Source organism: Nerophis lumbriciformis, linkage group LG29 (assembly GCF_033978685.3).
Source record: "Nerophis lumbriciformis linkage group LG29, RoL_Nlum_v2.1, whole genome shotgun sequence".
NCBI classification, from domain to species: Eukaryota; Metazoa; Chordata; class Actinopteri; order Syngnathiformes; family Syngnathidae; genus Nerophis; species Nerophis lumbriciformis.
The window spans coordinates 29210492-29231376 of record NC_084576.2 but is presented as its reverse complement, the minus strand read 5'-3'; the positions used below and the strand labels follow the sequence as shown (position 1 = coordinate 29231376).

General features: G+C 40.9%; 1 protein-coding gene across 1 annotated transcript in view; it reads right to left on the bottom strand.

The window, feature by feature from the left end:
* Positions 1-8388: 8388 nt before the first annotated feature.
* The window catches only part of magi2b (membrane associated guanylate kinase, WW and PDZ domain containing 2b), a 300576-nt gene continuing 288079 nt past the window's right edge, over positions 8389-20885 (bottom strand). Inside the window, exons 20-23 of the mRNA XM_072911917.1 lie at positions 20524-20667; positions 14806-14944; positions 14614-14649; positions 8389-10300 (exon numbers count right to left, since the gene is read on the bottom strand). Coding sequence (XP_072768018.1) covers positions 9669-10300; positions 14614-14649; positions 14806-14944; positions 20524-20667 — 951 coding nt within the window. The 3' untranslated portion in view covers positions 8389-9668. The remainder of the gene's footprint in view (positions 10301-14613; positions 14650-14805; positions 14945-20523; positions 20668-20885) is intronic.

Below are 20885 nucleotides of genomic sequence, written 5' to 3'. Positions count from 1 at the left end.
CGAGGGTCACCACTTTGTCAACAAATGCGTGAGCAAATTGTTGGAACAGTTTAAGAAAAACCTTTCTCAACCAGCTATTGCTAGGAATTTAGGGATTTCACCATCTACGCTCCGTAATATCATCAAAGGGTTCAGAGAATCTGGAGAAATCACTGCACTTAAGCAGCTAAGCCCGTGACCTTCGATCCCTCAGGCTGTACTGCATCAACAAGCGACATCAGTGTGTAAAGGATATCACCACATGGGCTCAGGAACACTTCAGAAAACCCACTGTCAGTAACTACAGTTGGTCGCTACATCTGTAAGTGCAAGTTAAAACTCTCCCATGCAAGGCGAAAACTGTTTATCAACAACACCCAGAAATGCCGTCTGCTTCGCTGGGCCTGAGCTCATCTAAGATGGACTGATACAAAGTGGAAAAGTGTTCTGTGGTCTTGACAAGTCCACATTTCAAATTGTTTTTGGAAACTGTGGACGTCGTGTCTTCCGGACCAAAGAGGAAAAGAACCATCCGGATTGTTTTTGGCGCAAAGTTGAAAAGCCAGCATCTGTGATGGTATGGGGGTGTATTAGTGCCCAAGACATGGGTAACTTACACATCTGTGAAGGCACCATTAATGCTGAAAGGTACATACAGCTTTTGGAGCAACATATGTTGCCATCCAAGCAACGTTACCATGGACGCCCCTGCTTATTTCAGCAAGACAATGCCAAGCCGCGTGTTACATCAACGTGGCTTCATAGTAAAAGAGTGCGGGTACTAGACTGGCCTGCCTGTAATCCAGATCTGTCTCCCATTGAAAATGTGTGGCGCATTATGAAGGCTAAAATACCACAACGGAGACCCCTGGTGAACAACTTAAGCTGTACATCAAGCATGAATGGGAAAGAATTCCACCTGAGAAGCTTCAAAAATGTGTCTCCTCAGTTCCCAAACGTTTACTGAGTGTTGTTAAAAGGAAAGGCCATGTAACACAGTGGTGAACATGCCCTTTCCCAACTACTTTGGCACGTGTTGCAGCCATGAAATCCTAAGTTAATTATTATTTGCAAAAAAAAAAAAAGTTTATGAATTTGAACATCAAATATGTTGTCTTTGTAGTGCATTCAACTGAATATGGGTTGAAAAGGATTTGCAAATCATTGTATTCCGTTTATATTTACATCTAACACAATTTCCCAACTCATATGGAAACGGGGTTTGTAATTAAAACAAAGCTATGGTTGACCTAAGACTTTTTACGCACTTTAGTTAGCATCTAATAAACATTACGCGTTCAGGCACATCCAAAATCTCCACACAATGTTGACTGAAATTCCATTTGTTTGGATTTTTTTACAAGATGCTGAGAAATGGCCAAAAAGCACGAACCTCTAAGGTGGAACAATAAATCTCCGGTTAGTTAGGATAGGAAACAAAAATGATCTGTTCCAGAGTCAAACTGTCACAATCAAAACATTGCTATTATCTGAAGAGGCAAGTTATATGGACCGTTTTGAACTCCCCTAAGATACGATGAAGAGTTGAAGGGGAACTGCACTTTTTTTCCGTTCACAATCATTATGAGACATGACGATGGATGTTTGTTTTTGCATTTTAAATATGAAATAAATGCCGTCAAAAGTCAGCTTACAATGGAGCCTATAGAGCCCCTAAAAACATCCAAACACCTCCATTAGGGTTCTATATACATGATGTAAGTATATATGTAATATAGTAACATTTATAACTAAAGCTGCAAGCAGCGATGGACGGGACCGACTTTGACGGCACATAAAATCCAAACCGAAACAGTAATTAAAACTCTTTGGTCAACTTTTAATCAGAAGGGTTCAATCACTCTCCTGTGCTAGTTTGAAGCCGACACGACAAACGCGCTCAGAAAAAAAGGTGGCCGGTTTTTACAAAACTTTTGTTTTGAAGGGGGAATTGCAAACTTCCTGTTGATTTTTGCTGGGGGTTGTCAATATATGAAATGTAGGTCTAAGTGAGACCTACATAGAGGTTTTTATTTCATGTCTCTAAGACATTCCTACTGGAAGTTACAGGCAGTTTTGTCTGAGTTTTCCTCCTAGGAGCAGTTGTGTCTGTGTTTTCTTCCTAGGGGGCGCTAGAGCGCAATTTTGAGTTTAGGGGTTGGGTTTTTTTATTAGATCGCAATTTTTGCCAGTCCTGATGTGTGTGTCCAGTTTAGTGAGTTTTGAAGCATGTTAAGGGGGTCAAATTACAGCTCAAACAGGGAAAAGTGACTGTTTTTACTAAAATTGTGTTTTGAAGGGGGAATTGCCAACTTCCTGTTGATTTTTGCTGAAGGTTGTCAATGTATGAAATCTAGGTCTAAGTCAGACCTACATAGAGGTTTTTATTTCATGTCTCTAAGACATTCCTACTGGAAGTTACAGGCAGTTTTGTCTGAGTTTTCCTCCTAGGAGCAGTTGTGTCTGTGTTTTCCTCCTAGGGGGCGCTAGAGCGCAATTTTGAGTTTAGGGGTTGGGGTTTTTTATTAGATCGCAATTTTTGCCAGTCCTGATGTGTGTGTCCAGTTTAGTGAGTTTTGAAGCATGTTAAGGTGGTAAAATTACAGCTCAAACAGGGAAAAGTGACTGTTTTTACTAAAATTTTGTTTTGAAGGGGGAATTGCCAACTTCTTGTTCATTTTTGCTGAAGGATGTCAATGTATGAAATCTAGGTCTAAGTCAGACCTACATAGAGGTTTCATGTCTCTACGACATTCCTACCAGAAGTTACAAGCGGTTTTGTCTGTGTTTTTTTCCTAGGGGACGCTAGAGCGCAATTTTGAGTTTTGGGTTTGGTTTTTTTATTAGATGGCAATTTTCGCCAGTCCTGATGTGTGTGTCACATATGGTGAGTTTTGAAGCATGTTAAGGGGGTCCAATTAGAGCTCAAAGAGGCGGCGGAATAATAATAATAATAATAAAACACACGAAATACAATAGGGTCCTCTGTCCCAAAGGGACATTGCGGTCCCTAATAACATGTAATATATACATGATGTAAGTATATATGTAATAGAGTAATTTATTATAACATAATAATAATAGATTTTATTTGTATTTATTTGTGCTACAGTGTATTAAAAAAAAAAAAAAAAAAAAAGATAATAAAAAATAAATAAAAACTAGAACAGCCAAATAGCTAAAACTAGTATGCATATATCTAAAAAAAAAAGCTTTTTTAAAAAGAAGGGTTTTTAAGCCTTTTTTAAAAGCAGCCACAGTCTGTGGTGCCCTCAGGTGGTCAGGGAGAGCGTTCCACAGACTTGTTCGTAGCTTTGTCCTCGGAGGTTGGAGGAGGTTAGCCTGTCCGGAGCGGAGGTAAACATTTAATATTTCCCTATTTTGATCATTTTTAAGCATGCGTAAACCTATCACATCGTTCGCTGTTTTTTTTCTTCGTCACTGATTATTACTCACTGCAGACTTCATGAGACCTGACAAGCATAATAAAACATCACTTACTGTACAATGTCTGCTGTCATCAAGATGCAGACTGCTAGGATGTTCATATACCGGTATTCTCATTTAGATGAATGTGTCATAACAAGTGCTTTTAGTGTCATTCTCACCAGTTCCAGGTCCTAAACGGCTGTCAAAGTGTCCCAACTTGTCAGATTATATTCTCGGCCATCTACTTTTCAGATGATGTAAACATAGGCACGCAGGAAGTGATCACGTCACAGTTATAAGTAATTTGTTAGCGCTTATAATAACAATATTACTAATACTTGTTAATATTTAAGTCACCAAATGTAAATGGACTATTGTTGACGCTTTTTTAAATGGTTATTTATTGGATTTTATGGGCCGAATACGATTAATATTTAGAATGCATAAAAAAAATCAATTTGTCATCCATCCATCCATCCATTTTCTACCGCTTATTCCCTTTGGGGTCGCGGGGTCTTTCATAATGATTGTGAACGATAGGCACAATTCCCCCCAAAAAAGTGCAGTTTCCCTTTAATTCGTATCCCTTTTTTTTTAAACTATCATGCAAGTGTAAAAAGAAGTTAAGCACCATTGTAAAAGTCAAGCAAAAAAAAAAAAAGTGTAACTTAATCAAGTGATGTTGACGTTAAGGAGTTGTCGTTAATTGGTTCCAGGTCTGACCATTGTAATGGAATTGAAGTAGTAAATCAAATATTTCCATAGCGAGAGCATACAAAATCTGTTTAAAACATTTTAAATTAGGTTATTAATATTATGAGAAAACCTCTAGACAAGAAATAACGCCCGTTACACTTTTGTAATCCAATCTAGTAGACATAGTAGAAAGTACTGGCTTCTGAAGCCATGCTCTCATTTATTGGCCAATACTGATGTAGTATTGGATCATTTTAGTTCATTAAGCCATTTTTATGCTAGAAAATACTTCATATAGACCAAAATTACATAGAATATGCTTAAAAAAAAACACAAACAAATCTGCAAAACCACAAACTTCAAAGTAGTGAGGGAGGATTGTTGATGCTTTAAATGTTGAATTGCAACATTTTCCCATTGGAAATAATCTGTTCCAAGGTTAAACTGCCATCACTAAGAAGTAGCACTTTAACATTATTGAGAAGATGCTTGGTGTCACACCTCATTTTTTCAAGTTTTCTTAAATTGTAAAAAGAAGTTAAGCACCGTAGTAAAAAGGTAACTTAAACTTTGATACATTTCAGATTCAGTGTAAGAGTAGATTTCATAATGACAGAGTCAAACTGTCACCAATTCTAATGCTATTGTAGAAGTAATGTCACATTGTTTCTTACTTCATAAGAAAGTGTGTGTTTTTTTAAGCATATTCTGTGTAATGTTGGTCTATATGAAGTATTTTCAAGCATAAAAATGGCTAAATGAACTAAAACAATCACTACTACATAAGTATTGGCCACTAAAAGGGAGCATGGCTCCTGAAGCTAGTACAGTATATGTCTTACTTTCTATTATGTCTACTAGATTGGATTACAAAAGTGTATAGGTTACTAAAGGGCATTATTTCATGTCTAGAGCAGAGCTGGGCAAATATGTTAGAGAGAAAAAATGTGTCTGGGGGACCTAGTGTTTAGAGTTTTCGCCCTGTGAGTGAGTGAGTGAGTTCAAACCCCGGCCGAGTCATACCAAAGACTATAAAAATGGGAGCCATTACCTCCCTGCTTGGCACTCAGCATCAAGGGTTGGAATTGGGGGTTAAATCACCAAAAATGATTCCCCGGGCGTGGCCACCGGTGCTGCTCACTGCTCCCCTCACCTCCCAGGCGGTGATCAAGGGTGAGCATGTTCCAAATTCCAAGCTGCTGTTTTGAGGCATGTTAAAAAAAAAGAATGCACTTTGTGACTTCAATAATAAATATGGCTTATAGAATTAGTGGGGTATTGTGAAGAAGAAGCTGAAATACACCAGACCCAATAATGCAAATGAGCTAAAGGCGGCTATTGAAGCATCCTGGGCATCCATAACACCTCAGCAATGCCACAGGCTGATTGCCTTCAATCCGAGCCGCATTGATGTAGTAATCCGTGCAAAAGGATTCCCAACCAAGTACTGAGTGCATTAATTGACATTTTCAAATGTTTGATTTTGTTTTGCTGCTATAAATCTTTTTTTTTTAAATTGGTCTGAGGAAATATTCTAATTTTTTGAGATAGGTTTTTTGAGTTTTCTTAAGCTGTATGCCAGGGGTGCTCACACTTTTTCTGCAGGCGAGCTACTTTTCAATTGATCAAGTCGTGGGGATCTACCTCATTCATATATATAATTTATATTTACTTATTTATGAAATATATGTTTTTGTTAATAAGTTAAAGGTGTTTAATGGTAATGCAAGCATGTTTAACATATATAGTTAATATTGTTAATAAATTAAAGGTGTTTAATGATAATGCAATCATGTTTAACACATAGTTAATATTGTTAATAAATTAAAGTTGTTTAATGATAATACAAGAATGTTTAATACATATAGTTAATATTGTTAATAAATTAAAGGTGTTTAATGATAATACAAGTATGTTTAATACATATAGTTAATATTGTTAACAAGTTAAAGGTGTTTAAAGATAATACAAGCATGTTTAATACATATAGTTAATATTGTTAACAAGTTAAAGGTGTTTAATGATAATAAAAGCATGTTTAATACATATAGTTAATATTATTAATAAGTTAAAGGTGTTTAAAGATAATACAAGCATGTTTAACACATATAGTTAATATTGTTAACAAGTTAAAGGTGTTTAATGATAATACAAGTATGTTTAATACATATAGTTAATATTGTTAACAAGTTAAAGGTGTTTAAAGATAATACAAGCATGTTTAATACATATAGTTAATATTGTTAACAAGTTAAAGATGTTTAATGATAATACAAGCATGTTTAACACATATAGTTAATATTGTTAACAAGTTAAAGATGTTTAATGATAATACAAGCATGTTTAACACATATAGTTAATATTGTTAATAAGTTAAAGGTGTTTAAAGATAATACAGGCATGTTTAACACATATAGATTATTTTCTTTCATGAAGACAAGAATATAAGTTGGTGTATTACCTGATTCTGATGACTTGCATTGATTGGAATCAGACAGTGGTGCTAAAAACGTCCGCATTTTCGAATGGAGGAGAAAAAAGTCCTCCTTTCTGTCCAATACCACATGAAAGTGGTTGGTTTTTGGCATCTTGTTTGTCCAGCTTCCGTACTCCTTTGTATACACTTTACAAGAAATACATTGTCGGCAAACTCCGTAGCTTGCTAGCGTGTGCACGCCAGCTTTCTGAGACTCTTGTTTTGTTAGCGCAACTGTGCAGTCGGTCTTTGGAGTTTTGACGACAGGTACGGCGCCAGAGTCTGTTGAAATAAAGTGTTTCTCGCCTTCCAGTCGGTAATTTTAATGAGCTGGCAGCAGCCAGCGTCATCTCAGAAGACCCTCGGGTGCTGTGAATGTCAATCAAGTGACGGAAGTGACGTCATAGTGAAGATTTATGATCGCTCATTTTTAGGACTATTTTTTTAATGCCTGGCTGGTGATCGACTGACACACCCTCGCGATCGACGTAATGAGCACCCCTGCTGTATGCCATAATCAGTAATATTAAAAAAATAAAAGGCTAGCAATATTGCAGTTGATGTGTGATGAATCCAAAATGTATGACATTTTCATGTGTTTGGTTGCATTACAGGAAATATAGGACTTTATCACAGTATTCTAATTTTCTGAGACATCCATCCATCCATCCATCTCCTTCCGCTTATCCGAGGTCGGGTCGCGGGGGCAGCAGCTTAAGCAGGGAAGCCCAGACTTCCCTCTCCCCAGCCACTTCGTCCAGCTCTTCCCAGGGGATCCCGAGGCGTTCCCAGGCCAGCCGGGAGACATAGTCTTCCCAGCGTGTCCTGGGTCTTCCCCGTGGCCTCCTACCGGTCGGACGTGCCCGAAACACCTTCCTAGGGAGGCGTTCGGGTGGCATCCTGACCAGATGCCCGAACCACCTCATCTGGCTCCTCTTGATGTGGAGGAGCAGCGGCTTTACTTTGAGCTCCCCCCGAATGACAGAGCTTCTCACCCTATCTCTAAGGGAGAGCCCCGCCACTCGGCGGAGGAAACTCATTTCGGCCGCTTGTACCCGTGATCTTGTCCTTTCGGTCATGACCCAAAGCTCATGACCATAGGTGAGGATGGGAACGTAGATCGACCGGTAAATCGAGAGCTTTGCCTTCCGGCTCAGCTCCTTCTTCACCACAACGGATCGATACAGCGTCCGCATTACTGAAGACGCCGCACCGATCCGCCTGTCGATCTCACGATCCACTCTTCCCCCACTCGTGAACAAGACTCCGAGGTACTTGAACTCCTCCACTTGGGGCAAGATCTCCTCCCCAACCCAGAGATGGCACTCCACCCTTTTCCGGGAGAGAACCATGGACTCGGACTTGGAGGTGCTGATTCCCATTTCAGTCGCTTCACACTCGGCTGCGAACCGATCCAGTGAGAGCTGAAGATCTTGGCCGGAGGAAGCCATCAGGACCACATCATCTGCAAATAGCAGTGACCTAATCCTGCAGCCACCAAACCAGATCCCCTCAACGCCCTGACTGTGCCTAGAAATTCTGTCCATAAAGGTTATGAACAGAATCGGTGACAAAGGGCAGCCTTGGCGGAGTCCAACCCTCACTGGAAACGTGTCCGACTTACTGCCGGCAATGCGAACCAAGCTCTGACACTGATCATACAGGGAGCGGACTGCCACAATAAGACAGTCCGTTACCCCATACTCTCTGAGCACTCCCCACAGGACTTCCCGGGGTACACGGTCGAATGCCTTCTCCAAGTCCACAAAGCACATGTAGACTGGTTGGGCAAACTCCCATGAACCCTCAAGGACCCTGCCGAGAGTATAGAGCTGGTCCACAGTTCCACGACCAGGACGAAAACCACACTGTTCCTCCTGAATCCGAGGTTCGACTATCCGGCGTAGCCTCCTCTCCAGTACACCTGAATAGACCTTACCGGGAAGGCTGAGGAGTGTGATCCCACGATAGTTAGAACACACCCTCCGGTTCCCCTTCTTAAAGAGAGGAACCACCACCCCGGTCTGCCAATCCAGAGGTACCGCCCCCGATGTCCACGCGATGTTGCAGAGTCTTGTCAACCAAGACAGCCCCACAACATCCAGAGCCTTAAGGAACTCCGGGCGGATCTCATCCACCCCCGGGGCCTTGCCACCGTGGAGCTTTTCTGAGACAGTTCTGTATATATCGGTATCGGTTGATAATTAAGACTTGGACAATATCGGAATATCCGACATTGGCAAGAAAGCCATTATCGGACATCTCTAGAAATATTTGATTTACTACTTTGCGGAAATCCATTTACCTAGGGTCAGACCTGGAACCAATATAACGACTCTTTAACGTCAACGTCGCTCGATGGCAACGTTACACTCGTCCCACCTCGGAGGTTCCGCCCGTCTGCCACGGCAACAACACGGCGCGGAATGTCCCATCGGTTCTTGACGGTCACGCTACAACACTTGACATGTGACGTCTGATATGTGTCGCCATCAGAGGAGTTCAGTGTAAGGCACTCCGCCCTGCCCCCGTCCATGGTCTTCCCTCGCACTTCCTGCTATGTGCACAGTGATGTGGTACACATAGCACAGGTAAAAAAAAAGGCCTAGAAATGGGAAATATAGACTTGGACGATGCTTCCCCCCCCTCCCTACTTTAAATGAATACAACAGGTTTATAATAATAATAATAATGACTGCATGGTTATGATTGAGTTGTGTACATAACTCAGAGGTGTTCACTTTCATAGGGAAAACCAGGGCGAAGGAAGTGGTCCTTGTTTTGCGAATGTCATGCACAAAACCTCCTCTAGGGGGGGGTCACCGTTTTGGTGATGTGGTTTTGATATGTAGTCGAGGCCCAGGTAGAGAACTGTTTTTTTTGTTGTTGTTTTTTGGTTCTCCTCTTCTTGTTTGAAGGACAAAACAGCAACATGTACATATTGTTGACTTGGACAGTATTTACTCAGAGGCATGTCCACCACAAGTCTGCTCTCCATCTTTAAGGTGGTGGGTGTCAGAATCATCTGGTAAAATGAAGGAACTATGAGGAGAGGAATGGAGAGGATTTTGTCCCCTAGGATCCTTTTCTACCTGCTGACAGTGGAGGTCCAGGACCTCAGGGTGCCCGGCAGCTTATCCGGCCCGGGCATGTTCCAAGACCCCGCGCTCCTGGCAGGCGGTTCTCCTCCGCTTTTAGAGGGACAGCAGAGCCCCAGGTGGCCCCCGGAGCGCTCCTCCTCTCTGGGGCGAAGGCCTCTGGTCGGCGGCCTCTCCTGGAGGCTCGGGTGTGCGTCTCCGCCCGCCAGAGAGGCGCCGCTGGAAGTGAGGCTCACGTAAGGGTCCCACGGCCAGAGAGTGCCCACCGTCTGGGTGTCGCAGCACGGGGAGCACTGGCGCTCCCGCGCGTCAGCGGGCCTCCCCAAGGCGACCTTAGGAGGCAAAGCCCGGGGCGGCCTGTCCGCCTCCGCCGACCCCCTGACGCTGCACGTCTGCTGGGTGGACCTGCCACCTGCGGCCCCTCGAGCCGAGGAGCCGCGGTCTGTCACTTGCGGGCTCGTGTCCGCCGTCATGCACGCTTTGGCCTCTAGAGGGAGCTGATGAGGGGAATCCAGGGATGCGGCCGGATGGGATGAAGGCAATGGACTCTGGTGGGCTTCCAGGGTCACTTCCTGCAGGGTAGAGTGGATTGTAGAAAGGGCATCCCAGGGGCCGACACAGTCTGTGGGACACCAGAGAGGATCTTGAAGGAAGGGGGGGGACAAAAACATTGTATGGATCGCATGCAAATATGGACAAAAGTATTGGGTCATTCCAGATAAACACCTTCAGACTCAAATGTTAGAGGGAAATATCATGCATGACATCAACTACTTCTGAGGAACATTTTCAGAAAACTCTGGCCGTCTATTTTGTATATAATGTCCTACCTTCACATGTTTATATTAGTTAGCATGTTCAGCTATCCCTCCTATACATACAGCAATGTTAATATCTGCTTACATGTCCCTTGGCAAGTTTACCTGCAATAAGGCGCTTTTGGTAGCCTTAGTAACTGATTCCATAGTAACTATTTACATTATTAAGTAACTCCTTAGATGACCATAGTAACTAATTAGATGACCATAGTAGCTCATTAGATGGCCATAGTAACTAATTAGATGACCATAGTAACTCATTAGATAACCATAGTAACTCATTAGATACCATAGTAACTAATTACATTACCATAGTAGCTCATTAGATGGCCATAGTAACTAATTAGATGACCATAGTAACTCATTAGATGACCATAGTAGCTCATTAGATGACCATAGTAACTCATTAGATGACCATAGTAACTCATTAGATGACCATAGTAACTCATTAGATGACTATAGTAACCAATTACATTACCATAGTAGCTTATTAGATGACCATAGTAGCTCATTAGATGACCATAGTAACTCATTAGATGACCATAGTAACTAATTACATGACCATAGTAGCTCATTAGATGACCATAGTAACTCTTTAGATGACCATAGTAACTCATTAGATGACCATAGTAACTCATTAGATGACCATAGTAACTCATTAGATGACCATAGTAGCTCATTAGATGGCCATAGTAACTCATTAGTTGAGCATAGTAACTCATTAGATAACCATAGTAACTCATTAGATACCATAGTAACTAATTACATTACCATAGTAGCTCATTAGATGGCCATAGTAACTAATTAGATGACCATAGTAACTCATTAGATGACCATAGTAGCTCATTAGATGACCATAGTAACTCATTAGATGACCATAGTAACTAATTACATGACCATAGTAACTCATTAGATGACCATAGTAACTAATTACATGACCATAGTAGCTCATTAGATGACCATAGTAACTCTTTAGATGACCATAGTAGCTCATTAGATGACCATAGTAACTCATTAGATGACCATAGTAACTCATTAGATGACCATAGTAACCAATTACATTACCATAGTAGCTTATTAGATGACCATAGTAGCTCATTAGATGACCATAGTAACTCATTAGATGACCATAGTAACTCATTAGATGACCATAGTAACTCATTAGATGACCATAGTAACCAATTACATTATCATAGTAGCTTATTAGATGACCATAGTAGCTCATTAGATGACCATAGTAACTCATTAGATGACCATAGTAACTAATTACATGACCATAGTAGCTCATTAGATGACCATAGTAACTCTTTAGATGACCATAGTAGCTCACTTGATGACCATAGTAGCTCATTAGATGACCATAGTAACTCATTAGATGACCATAGTAACTAATTAGATGACCATAGTAGCTCATTAGATGGCCATAGTAACTCATTAGTTGAGCATAGTAACTCATTAGATAACCATAGTAACTCATTAGATACCATAGTAACTAATTACATTACCATAGTAGCTCATTAGATGGCCATAGTAACTAATTAGATGACCATAGTAACTCATTAGATGACCATAGTAGCTCATTAGATGACCATAGTAACTCATTAGATGACCATAGTAACTAATTACATGACCATAGTAGCTCATTAGATGACCATAGTAACTAATTACATGACCATAGTAGCTCATTAGATGACCATAGTAACTCTTTAGATGACCATAGTAGCTCATTAGATGACCATAGTAACTCATTAGATGACCATAGTAACTCATTAGATGACCATAGTAACTCATTAGATGACCATAGTAACCAATTACATTACCATAGTAGCTTATTAGATGACCATAGTAACTCATTAGATGACCATAGTAACTCATTAGATGACCATAGTAACCAATTACATGACCATAGTAGCTCATTAGATGACCATAGTAACTCTTTAGATGACCATAGTAGCTCATTAGATGACCATAGTAACTCATTAGATGACCATAGTAACTCATTAGATGACCATAGTAACTCATTAGATGACCATAGTAACCAATTACATTACCATAGTAGCTCATTAGATGACCATAGTAGCTTATTAGATGACCATAGTAGCTCATTAGATGACCATAGTAACTCATTAGATGACCATAGTAACTAATTACATGACCATAGTAGCTCATTAGATGACCATAGTAACTCTTTAGATGACCATAGTAGCTCATTAGATGACCATAGTAACTCATTAGATGACCATAGTAACTCATTAGATGACCATAGTAACTCATTAGATGACCATAGTAACCAATTACATTACCATAGTAGCTTATTAGATGACCATAGTAGCTCATTAGATGACCATAGTAACTCATTGGATGACCATAGTAACTAATTGGATGACCATAGTAACTCATTAGATGACCATAGTAACTCATTAGATGACCATAGTAACTAATTAGATGACCATAGTAGCTCATTAGATGACCATAGTAACTCATTAGTTGAGCATAGTAACTCATTGGATGACCATAGTAACTAATTATATGACCATAGTAACTAATTACATTACCATAGTAGCTTATTAGATGACTATAGTAACTCATTAGATGACCATAGTAGCTCATTAGATGACCATAGTAACTCATTGGATGACCATAGTAACTCATTAGATGACCATAGTAACTCAATAGATGACCATAGTAACTCATTAGATGACCATAGTAACTCATTAGATGACCATAGTAACTCATTAGATTAGCATAGTAACTAATAGGATGACCATAGTAACTCATTAGATGACCATAGTAACTCATTAGATGACCATAGTAACAAATAAGATGACCATAGTAACTCAATAGATTAGCATAGTAACTCATTAGATGACCATAGTAACTCATTAGATGACCATATTAACTAATTAGATGACCATAGTAGCTCATTAGATGACCATAGTAACTAATTAGTTGAGCATAGTAACTCATTAATAACCATAGTGACTCATTAGATGACCATAGTAACTCATTAGATTAGCATAGTAACTCATTAGATGACCATAGTAACTCATTAGATTAGCATAGCAACTCATTAGATTAGCATAGTAACTAATAAGATGACCATAGTAACTTATTAGATGACCATAGTAACTCATTAGATGACCATAGCAACTCATTAGATTAGCATAGTAACTAATAAGATGACAATAGTAACTCATTAGATGACCATAGTAACTCATTAGATGACCATAGTAACTCATTAGATGACCATAGTAACTCATTAGATGACCATAGTAACTCATTAGATGACCATAGTAACTCATTAGATGACCATAGCAACTCATTAGATTAGCATAGTAACTAATAAGATGACCATAGTTACTCATTAGATGACCATAGTAACTCATTAGATGACCATAGCAACTCATTAGATTAGCATAGTAACTAATAAGATGACAATAGTAACTCATTAGATGACCATAGTAACTCATTAGATGACCATAGTAACTCATTGGATGACCATAGTAACTCATTAGATGACCATAGTAACTCATTAGATGACCATAGTAACTCATTAGATGACCATAGTAACTCATTAGATGACCATAGTAACTCATTAGATGACCATAGTAACTAATAAGATGACCATAGTAACTCATTAGATGACCATAGTAACTCATTAGATGACCATAGTAACTAATAAGATGACCATAGTAGCTCATTAGATGACCATAGTAACTCATTAGATGACCATAGTAACTAGTATATCATGCAAAAGCGCAGATTCCAACCATATAAATACTTAGTATAGTTGAAGACTTACGGCCATTAGAAAACATCACTGCACATCATAATGGCAGCTACACTTTACATCTTAAAGAGCTCAACAAAAATGATATGGGAATGTCCGGCGGGCCCGATTGAAAAACTTAACGGGCCTTAAATTGCCCAGTTCTGGTCTATATTCACAAACACCAGCAGGCGGACTTGAAACTACACATGTGCAAAAACACAAACACACACATGAGCATGCAAAGCACAGCACTCGGCGAGAAGAAAGAGAAGACATGCAGCTGCCAACAAACCGTGTCTTTCGAGTGGCCCATTAGGAAGAAATAGGGGGAGCTTAGTGTGTCACCTTTCATGCACATGGACAGGTTGGAAGGTACCATTCCTGAGGGAAGGCAAGTAAAAGCCCACAGTACATATATGCCAGTGGTTCCACTTCCAAGTATTAATAAAAGTAGTTAAAATGCTGGTTAATCTATGGAGGAAAGACAGGAGTTAATCTGTTATTACAAGAAGGTGATTAAGGCCTAACGGCACCCACCGTATTCCGGAACTTGCCCCGTGCCTCTTTTTAGCAGCAGTCTGACCCGCCTGCCCCCGGCCTTGATGAGCTCGATGGCGCGGGCGTGAGTCATGTCCCGCGTGCTGTCCCCGTTTATCTCGATGATCTGATCCCCCACCTGAAGGAGACACATAGACACAACCATCAGCCATGGGATTTTTCAGTCTATAGTCGGAAATCCGTCCTTTTTTATCTCTTTTCCGACCTACAATGTGTGTTAAAATCTTGACCCGTCTCTTTGCCATACCAGGCCAACAACTACGTTACGGTTTTTGATCATCCAGTGGCATACTTGCCAACCTTGAGACCTCCGATTTCGGGAGGTGGGGGGTGGGGGGCGGGGGCGTGGTCGGGGGTCGTGGTTGGGGGCGTGGTTAAGATATATATATATATATATATATATATATAAGAAATACTTGACTTTCAGTGAATTCTAGCTATATATATATATATATATATATTAGAGATGCGCGGATAGGCAATTATTTCATCCGCAACCGCATCAGAAAGTCGTCAACCATCCGCCATCCACCCGATGTAACATTTGATCAGAACCGCACCCGCCCGTTGTTATATATCTAATATAGACGATGCAAGGCATTAGTGAGGTTATAAAGCTTTTGCCTGTTAAAGAAAGGAGACTGATCCAATGCAGCACAGACATTCGCGTGCCACGCTGTCACGACCCAGACGCACACCAGTGCGCAATCATATGGGAGCCGCGCTGAGCGCACCTCCAAGCGCGTCTCGCTGCCGGCGACGGCCGGGTATGGGCCCGACGCTCCAGCGCCATCCATTTTCAGGGCTAGTTGATTCGGCAGGTGGGTTGTTACACACTCCTTAGCGGGTTCCGACTTCCATGGCCACCGTCCTGCTGTCTATATCAACCAGGGTGAGCCCCACCCCTTTCGTGAGCGCACTGCGCGCGGAGTGACCCCTGTTACGCGCCCCCGGCAACAGGGGTGGCGGGCAGGTAAACTGCGCGGGCGGAGCGCGCGGAGATTAGATTAGATTAGATTAGATTTATTGGTCCCCTTGGGGGAATTCATTGTCACTGCCGTACATTTAAACACTAGACATTACACATCACACAAAAAAAGGAAGGAGTGACCCCTGTTACGCGCCCCCGGCAACAGGGGTGGTGGGCAGGTAAGCTGCGTGGGCGGAGCGCGCGGAGTGACCCCTGTTACGAGCCCCCGGCCACGGAGGTGGCGGGCAGGTAAGCTGCTTACCTGCTGCGTGTGATACCGGCCGCGGCGAAGGCGGACGAGGCGGGGTGTCGGTGCGGTGGGCGCGGTGGTGACCCTGGACGTGCGTCGGGCCCTTCTCGCGGATCGCCTCAGCTACGGCTCCCGGTGGGGCCCTCTCGGGGGAAGGGGCCTCGGTCCCGGACCCCGGCGAGGCGTCGGGGGCCTTCTCCGCTCCGTAAAAGTGTCCATCTCTTTTTTTTTTTTCTTCTGTTGTGGCATATGCAGCAGGTGCCTGCTCGTTTTTCGTATGTGGGTAACAACATTTAACTATGTATATATATTTCCGAATTGGTTTAACTGCCACCCGCCTGAATCTATTTAAAATCTAATTTTTTTTTATTTCAACCGCCGGACCCGACCCGACCCACGGATAAAATCTAATTTTTTTTTATTTCATCCGCCCGATCCGCGGATAATCCGCGGACTCCGCGGTTGTGCCCGCAAACCGCGCATCTCTAATATATATATATATATATATATATATATATATAAAATAAATACTTGAATTTCAGTGTTCATTTACAAACTACAACTCACAAACACTTTAGAGTTAGGCTCCACCATCAGAATGTGTACTTAAACTTATAAAGATCACATGGATATTATTCAGTGAGTTGATTCACCAAAACTAACCTGTTATACAGGAGGAAAAAGCACACAGGACGTTTCAATTGTTCACAGACTGGTCGCGCTCATCAGTATGTCAAGACACTTCCGGTCTGCAGGTGATAGCATTCAATTGGGAAGACACGCCCTACTAACCCCCTACTGCCCAATGTGAATACTGATAAATGTGTAATGACCGCTCCAAAAACGAATTCAAACCACAAAATAAAATAAATAAATCAACACAAAAATGTGACACATTATGGGTGGGTCACATATGCATGTACAGTAGATGGCAGTATTGTCCTGTTTAAAAGTGTCACAACATTGCTGTTTACGGCAGACTAACTGCTTTACGGTAGACACTACTGTTGTGTGTTGTCAACACGTCACTCAGGTCCGCCTGAATTTCGGGAGTTTTTTCGGGAGAAAATTTGTCCCGGGAGGTTTTCGGGAGAGGCGCTGAATTTCGGGAGTCTCCCGGGAAAATCCGGGAGGGTTGGCAAGTATGTCCAGTGGTAAAAAGTAGGGTTTTCCATGAAAAATGATGAAGTTAAAAATGGAAGGGACGTAGCGAATCCACACAATCAATGACGATTGGTTGGTTTATGTACAAGAACATCCATGATTGGTTGTTGTTGTTCACTATGATGAGTCACCATCGGTTAAGATTAGGGCAAAACATTAGGGACAGGCCATCGAACCAGGAAGGGAAAACACAACAGACGTGCACATCCCGAAAACATAAACAACGTGACTGCAAGATATTTGTTATTTCATGCTATAAATCATCAAAAATGACTATATTAAAATAAAGGAAGTTAGCTAATGAATAAACATTGTTTGTACTCTTTAGGTTTTTTTGCATTTGGAGCAGTTAGAAGTGGCGAAAGGTCAGAAATTGGCTATAAAATCCAAAAAGGAAAATGCAAGAAAGGCTCATGTCAGAGCCATCAAAGCAAAAATGCCATAGTAATGTGTAAATAATGTCAATAACTAGATGAACCATCTGTGGCTGTGAAGTGAACACTAGTAAGGTTGTAAATACTGTATAGAGTAGGCTAACCCATGTGGTTCCTGTGGATGTGAACACAAGTTGTAATTACTGTCGTGACTGAAACAGACCAAGTAATGTGTAAATAAAGTTAATAACTAGATGAACCATCTGTGGCTGTGAAGTGAACACTAGTAAGGTTGTAAATACTGTATAGAGTAGGCTAACCCATGTGGTTCCTGTGGATGTGACCACAAGTTGTAATTACTGTCGTGACTAAATAACATAGTGACTGAAACAGACAAAGTAATGTGTAAATAAAGTTAATAACTAGATGAACCATCTGTGGCTGTGAAGTGAACACTAGTAAGGTTGTAAATACTGTATAGAGTAGGCTAACCCATGTGGTTCCTGTGGATGTGACCACAAGTTGTAATTACTGTCGTGACTAAATAACATAGTGACTGAAACAGACAAAGTAATGTGTAAATAAAGTTAATAACTAGATGAACCATCTGTGGCTGTGAAGTGAACACTAGTAAGGTTGTAAATACTGTATAGAGTAGGCTAACCCATGTGGTTCCTGTGGATGTGAACACAAGTTGTAATTATTGCAGTGACTAAAACATACAAAGTAATGTGTAAATAAAGTTAATAACTAGATGAACCATCTGTGGCTGTGAAGTGAACACTAGTAAGGTTGTAAATACTGTAGAGAGTAGGCTAACCCATGTGGTTCCTGTGAATGTGAACACAAGTTGTAATTACTGTAGTTACTAAATAACATAGTGACTGAAACAGACAAAGTAATGTGTAAATAATTTCAATAACTAGATGAACCATCTGTGGCTGTGAAGTGAACACTAGTCAATCAATCAATCAATCAATGTTTATTTATATAGCCCTAAATCACAAGTGTCTCAAAGGGCTGCACAAGCCACAACGACATCCTCAGGTACAGAGCCCACATAAGGTTGTAAATACTGTATAGTGTAGGCCAGTGTTTTTCAACCTTTTTTGAGCCAAGGCACACTTTTTGCGTTGAACAAATTCGGAGGCACACCACCAGCAGAAATCATAAACTCAGTTGACAGTTAAAAGTCATTGTCGGAATTGTTGGATAGTTTCATGTCTTATATTTCCCGCATCTACTTTGTTTTAGCAATCAAGAATATTTCAGTTGTTTTTATCCTTCTTTGTGGGGACATTGTTGATTGTCATGTCATGTTCGGATGTACATTGTGGACGCCGTCTTTGCTCCACAGTAAGTCTTTGCTGTCGTCCAGCATTCTGTTTTTGTTTACTTTGTAGCCAGTTCAGTTTTAGTTTCGTTCTGCATAGCCTTCCCTAAGCTTCAATGCCTTTTCTTAAGGGCACTCACCTTTTGTTTATTTTTGGTTTAAGCATAAGACACCTTTTTTACCTGCATTTACAAAGCAATTAGCTACCGGCTGCCACCTACTGATATGGAAGAGTATTACGGTTATTCTGACGAGCTCTAGACAGCACCGACACTCAGCAACAACACATAATTTGCAGACTATAATTACTGGTTTGCAAAAAATGTTTTTAACCCAAATATGTGAAATTAGATAATCTCCCACGGCACACCAGACTGTATCTCACGGCACACTAGTGGTTGAAAAACACTGGTGTAGGCTAACCCATGTGGTTCCTGTGGATGTGAACACAAGTTGTAATTACTGCAGTGACTAAATAACATAGTGACTGAAACAGACAAAGTAATGTGTAAATAAAGTTAATAACTAGATGAACCATCTGTGGCTGTGAAGTGAACACGAGTAAGGTTGTAAATACTGTATATAGTAGGCTAACCCATGTGGTTCCTGTGGATGTTAACACAAGTTGTAATTACTGTAGTGACTAAATAACATAGTGACTGAAACAGACAAAGTAATGTGTAAATAAAGTTAATAACTAGATGAACCATCTGTGGCTGTGAAGTGAACACTAGTAAGGTTGTAAATACTGTATAGAGTAGGCTAACCCATGTGGTTCCTGTGGATGTGAACACAAGTTGTAATTACTGTAGTGACTAAATAACATAGTGACTGAAACAGAAAAAGTAATGTGTAAATAAAGTTAATAACTAGATGAACCATCTGTGGCTGTGAAGTGAACACTAGTAAGGTTGTAAATACTGTATAGAGTAGGCTAACCCATGTGGTTCCTGTGGATGCGAACACAAATTGTAATTACTGTCGTGACTAATTAACATAGTGACTGAAACAGACAAAGTAATGTGTAAATAATGTCAATAACTAGATGAACCATCTGTGGCTGTGAAGTGAACACTAGTAAGGTTGTAAATACTGTATAGAGTAGGCTAACCCATGTGGTTCCTGTGGATGTGAACACAAATTGTAATTACTGTCGTGACTAAATAACATAGTGATTCCTTTGGATGAATGGACTATGTATTTATGTCAACTTACAATAATTTTTAAATTCTTTAAACACTAAAACATCTTTAAATGCTGCTTTTTTTTGGCCAAATTTTTGGCATGTTCAATTGCTGAAAAAACAGGAGCTTCGGGGTGGTTGCCCCTCTTGTCCTCCCACCTGAGCACCCAGCAGGGCCCCAGCTTATATTCAGTCTTTTTCATGAAGTTTATGCCTGCAATAACCGTGATAAGAAATGTTCGTCCCAAGTTCCGACATTGGTGGCGACGCTGCGGTGTTGTGTCACACAATTGTTGATCAAGGACAGTTTCCTGTTGACTCCAAATCCTTTTTTCAGTCAGAAAATAAAGTTTTTCTCGCGGTTTCGCTGAACCCAAAAAAAACGAGTTACAGTCGGAGCATTTACGGTGCGGGCGCGCTCACCCTCATCCTCCCGTTGCGAATGGCGGGCCCGTCCTCTGCGAGGCGTAACACAAACAGATCCATCTTGTACTCTCTGCCGCCTCGGATGCTGAAACCGAAGCCCTTGGAGCTTTTCTCCAGCTCCACCGTGAAGTAGTCAAAATCCTGCAGGGGAGCAAAACAGCAGTGTTGGCGCTAGGAATCTGGGGGTCCCACAGTACATTTTTGGGGGTCCCACTTTTTTGTAAGCGTTTTGAAAACAAATGATAAATGTATGCATCTTCCTGTTATATCTCACATTCTATATTTTTGGAAAAAGGTTGTCATTAATGTGAATAATGTCAACTCACCACACCGGTATGTTTTAGCGCTTTCATGGTGTA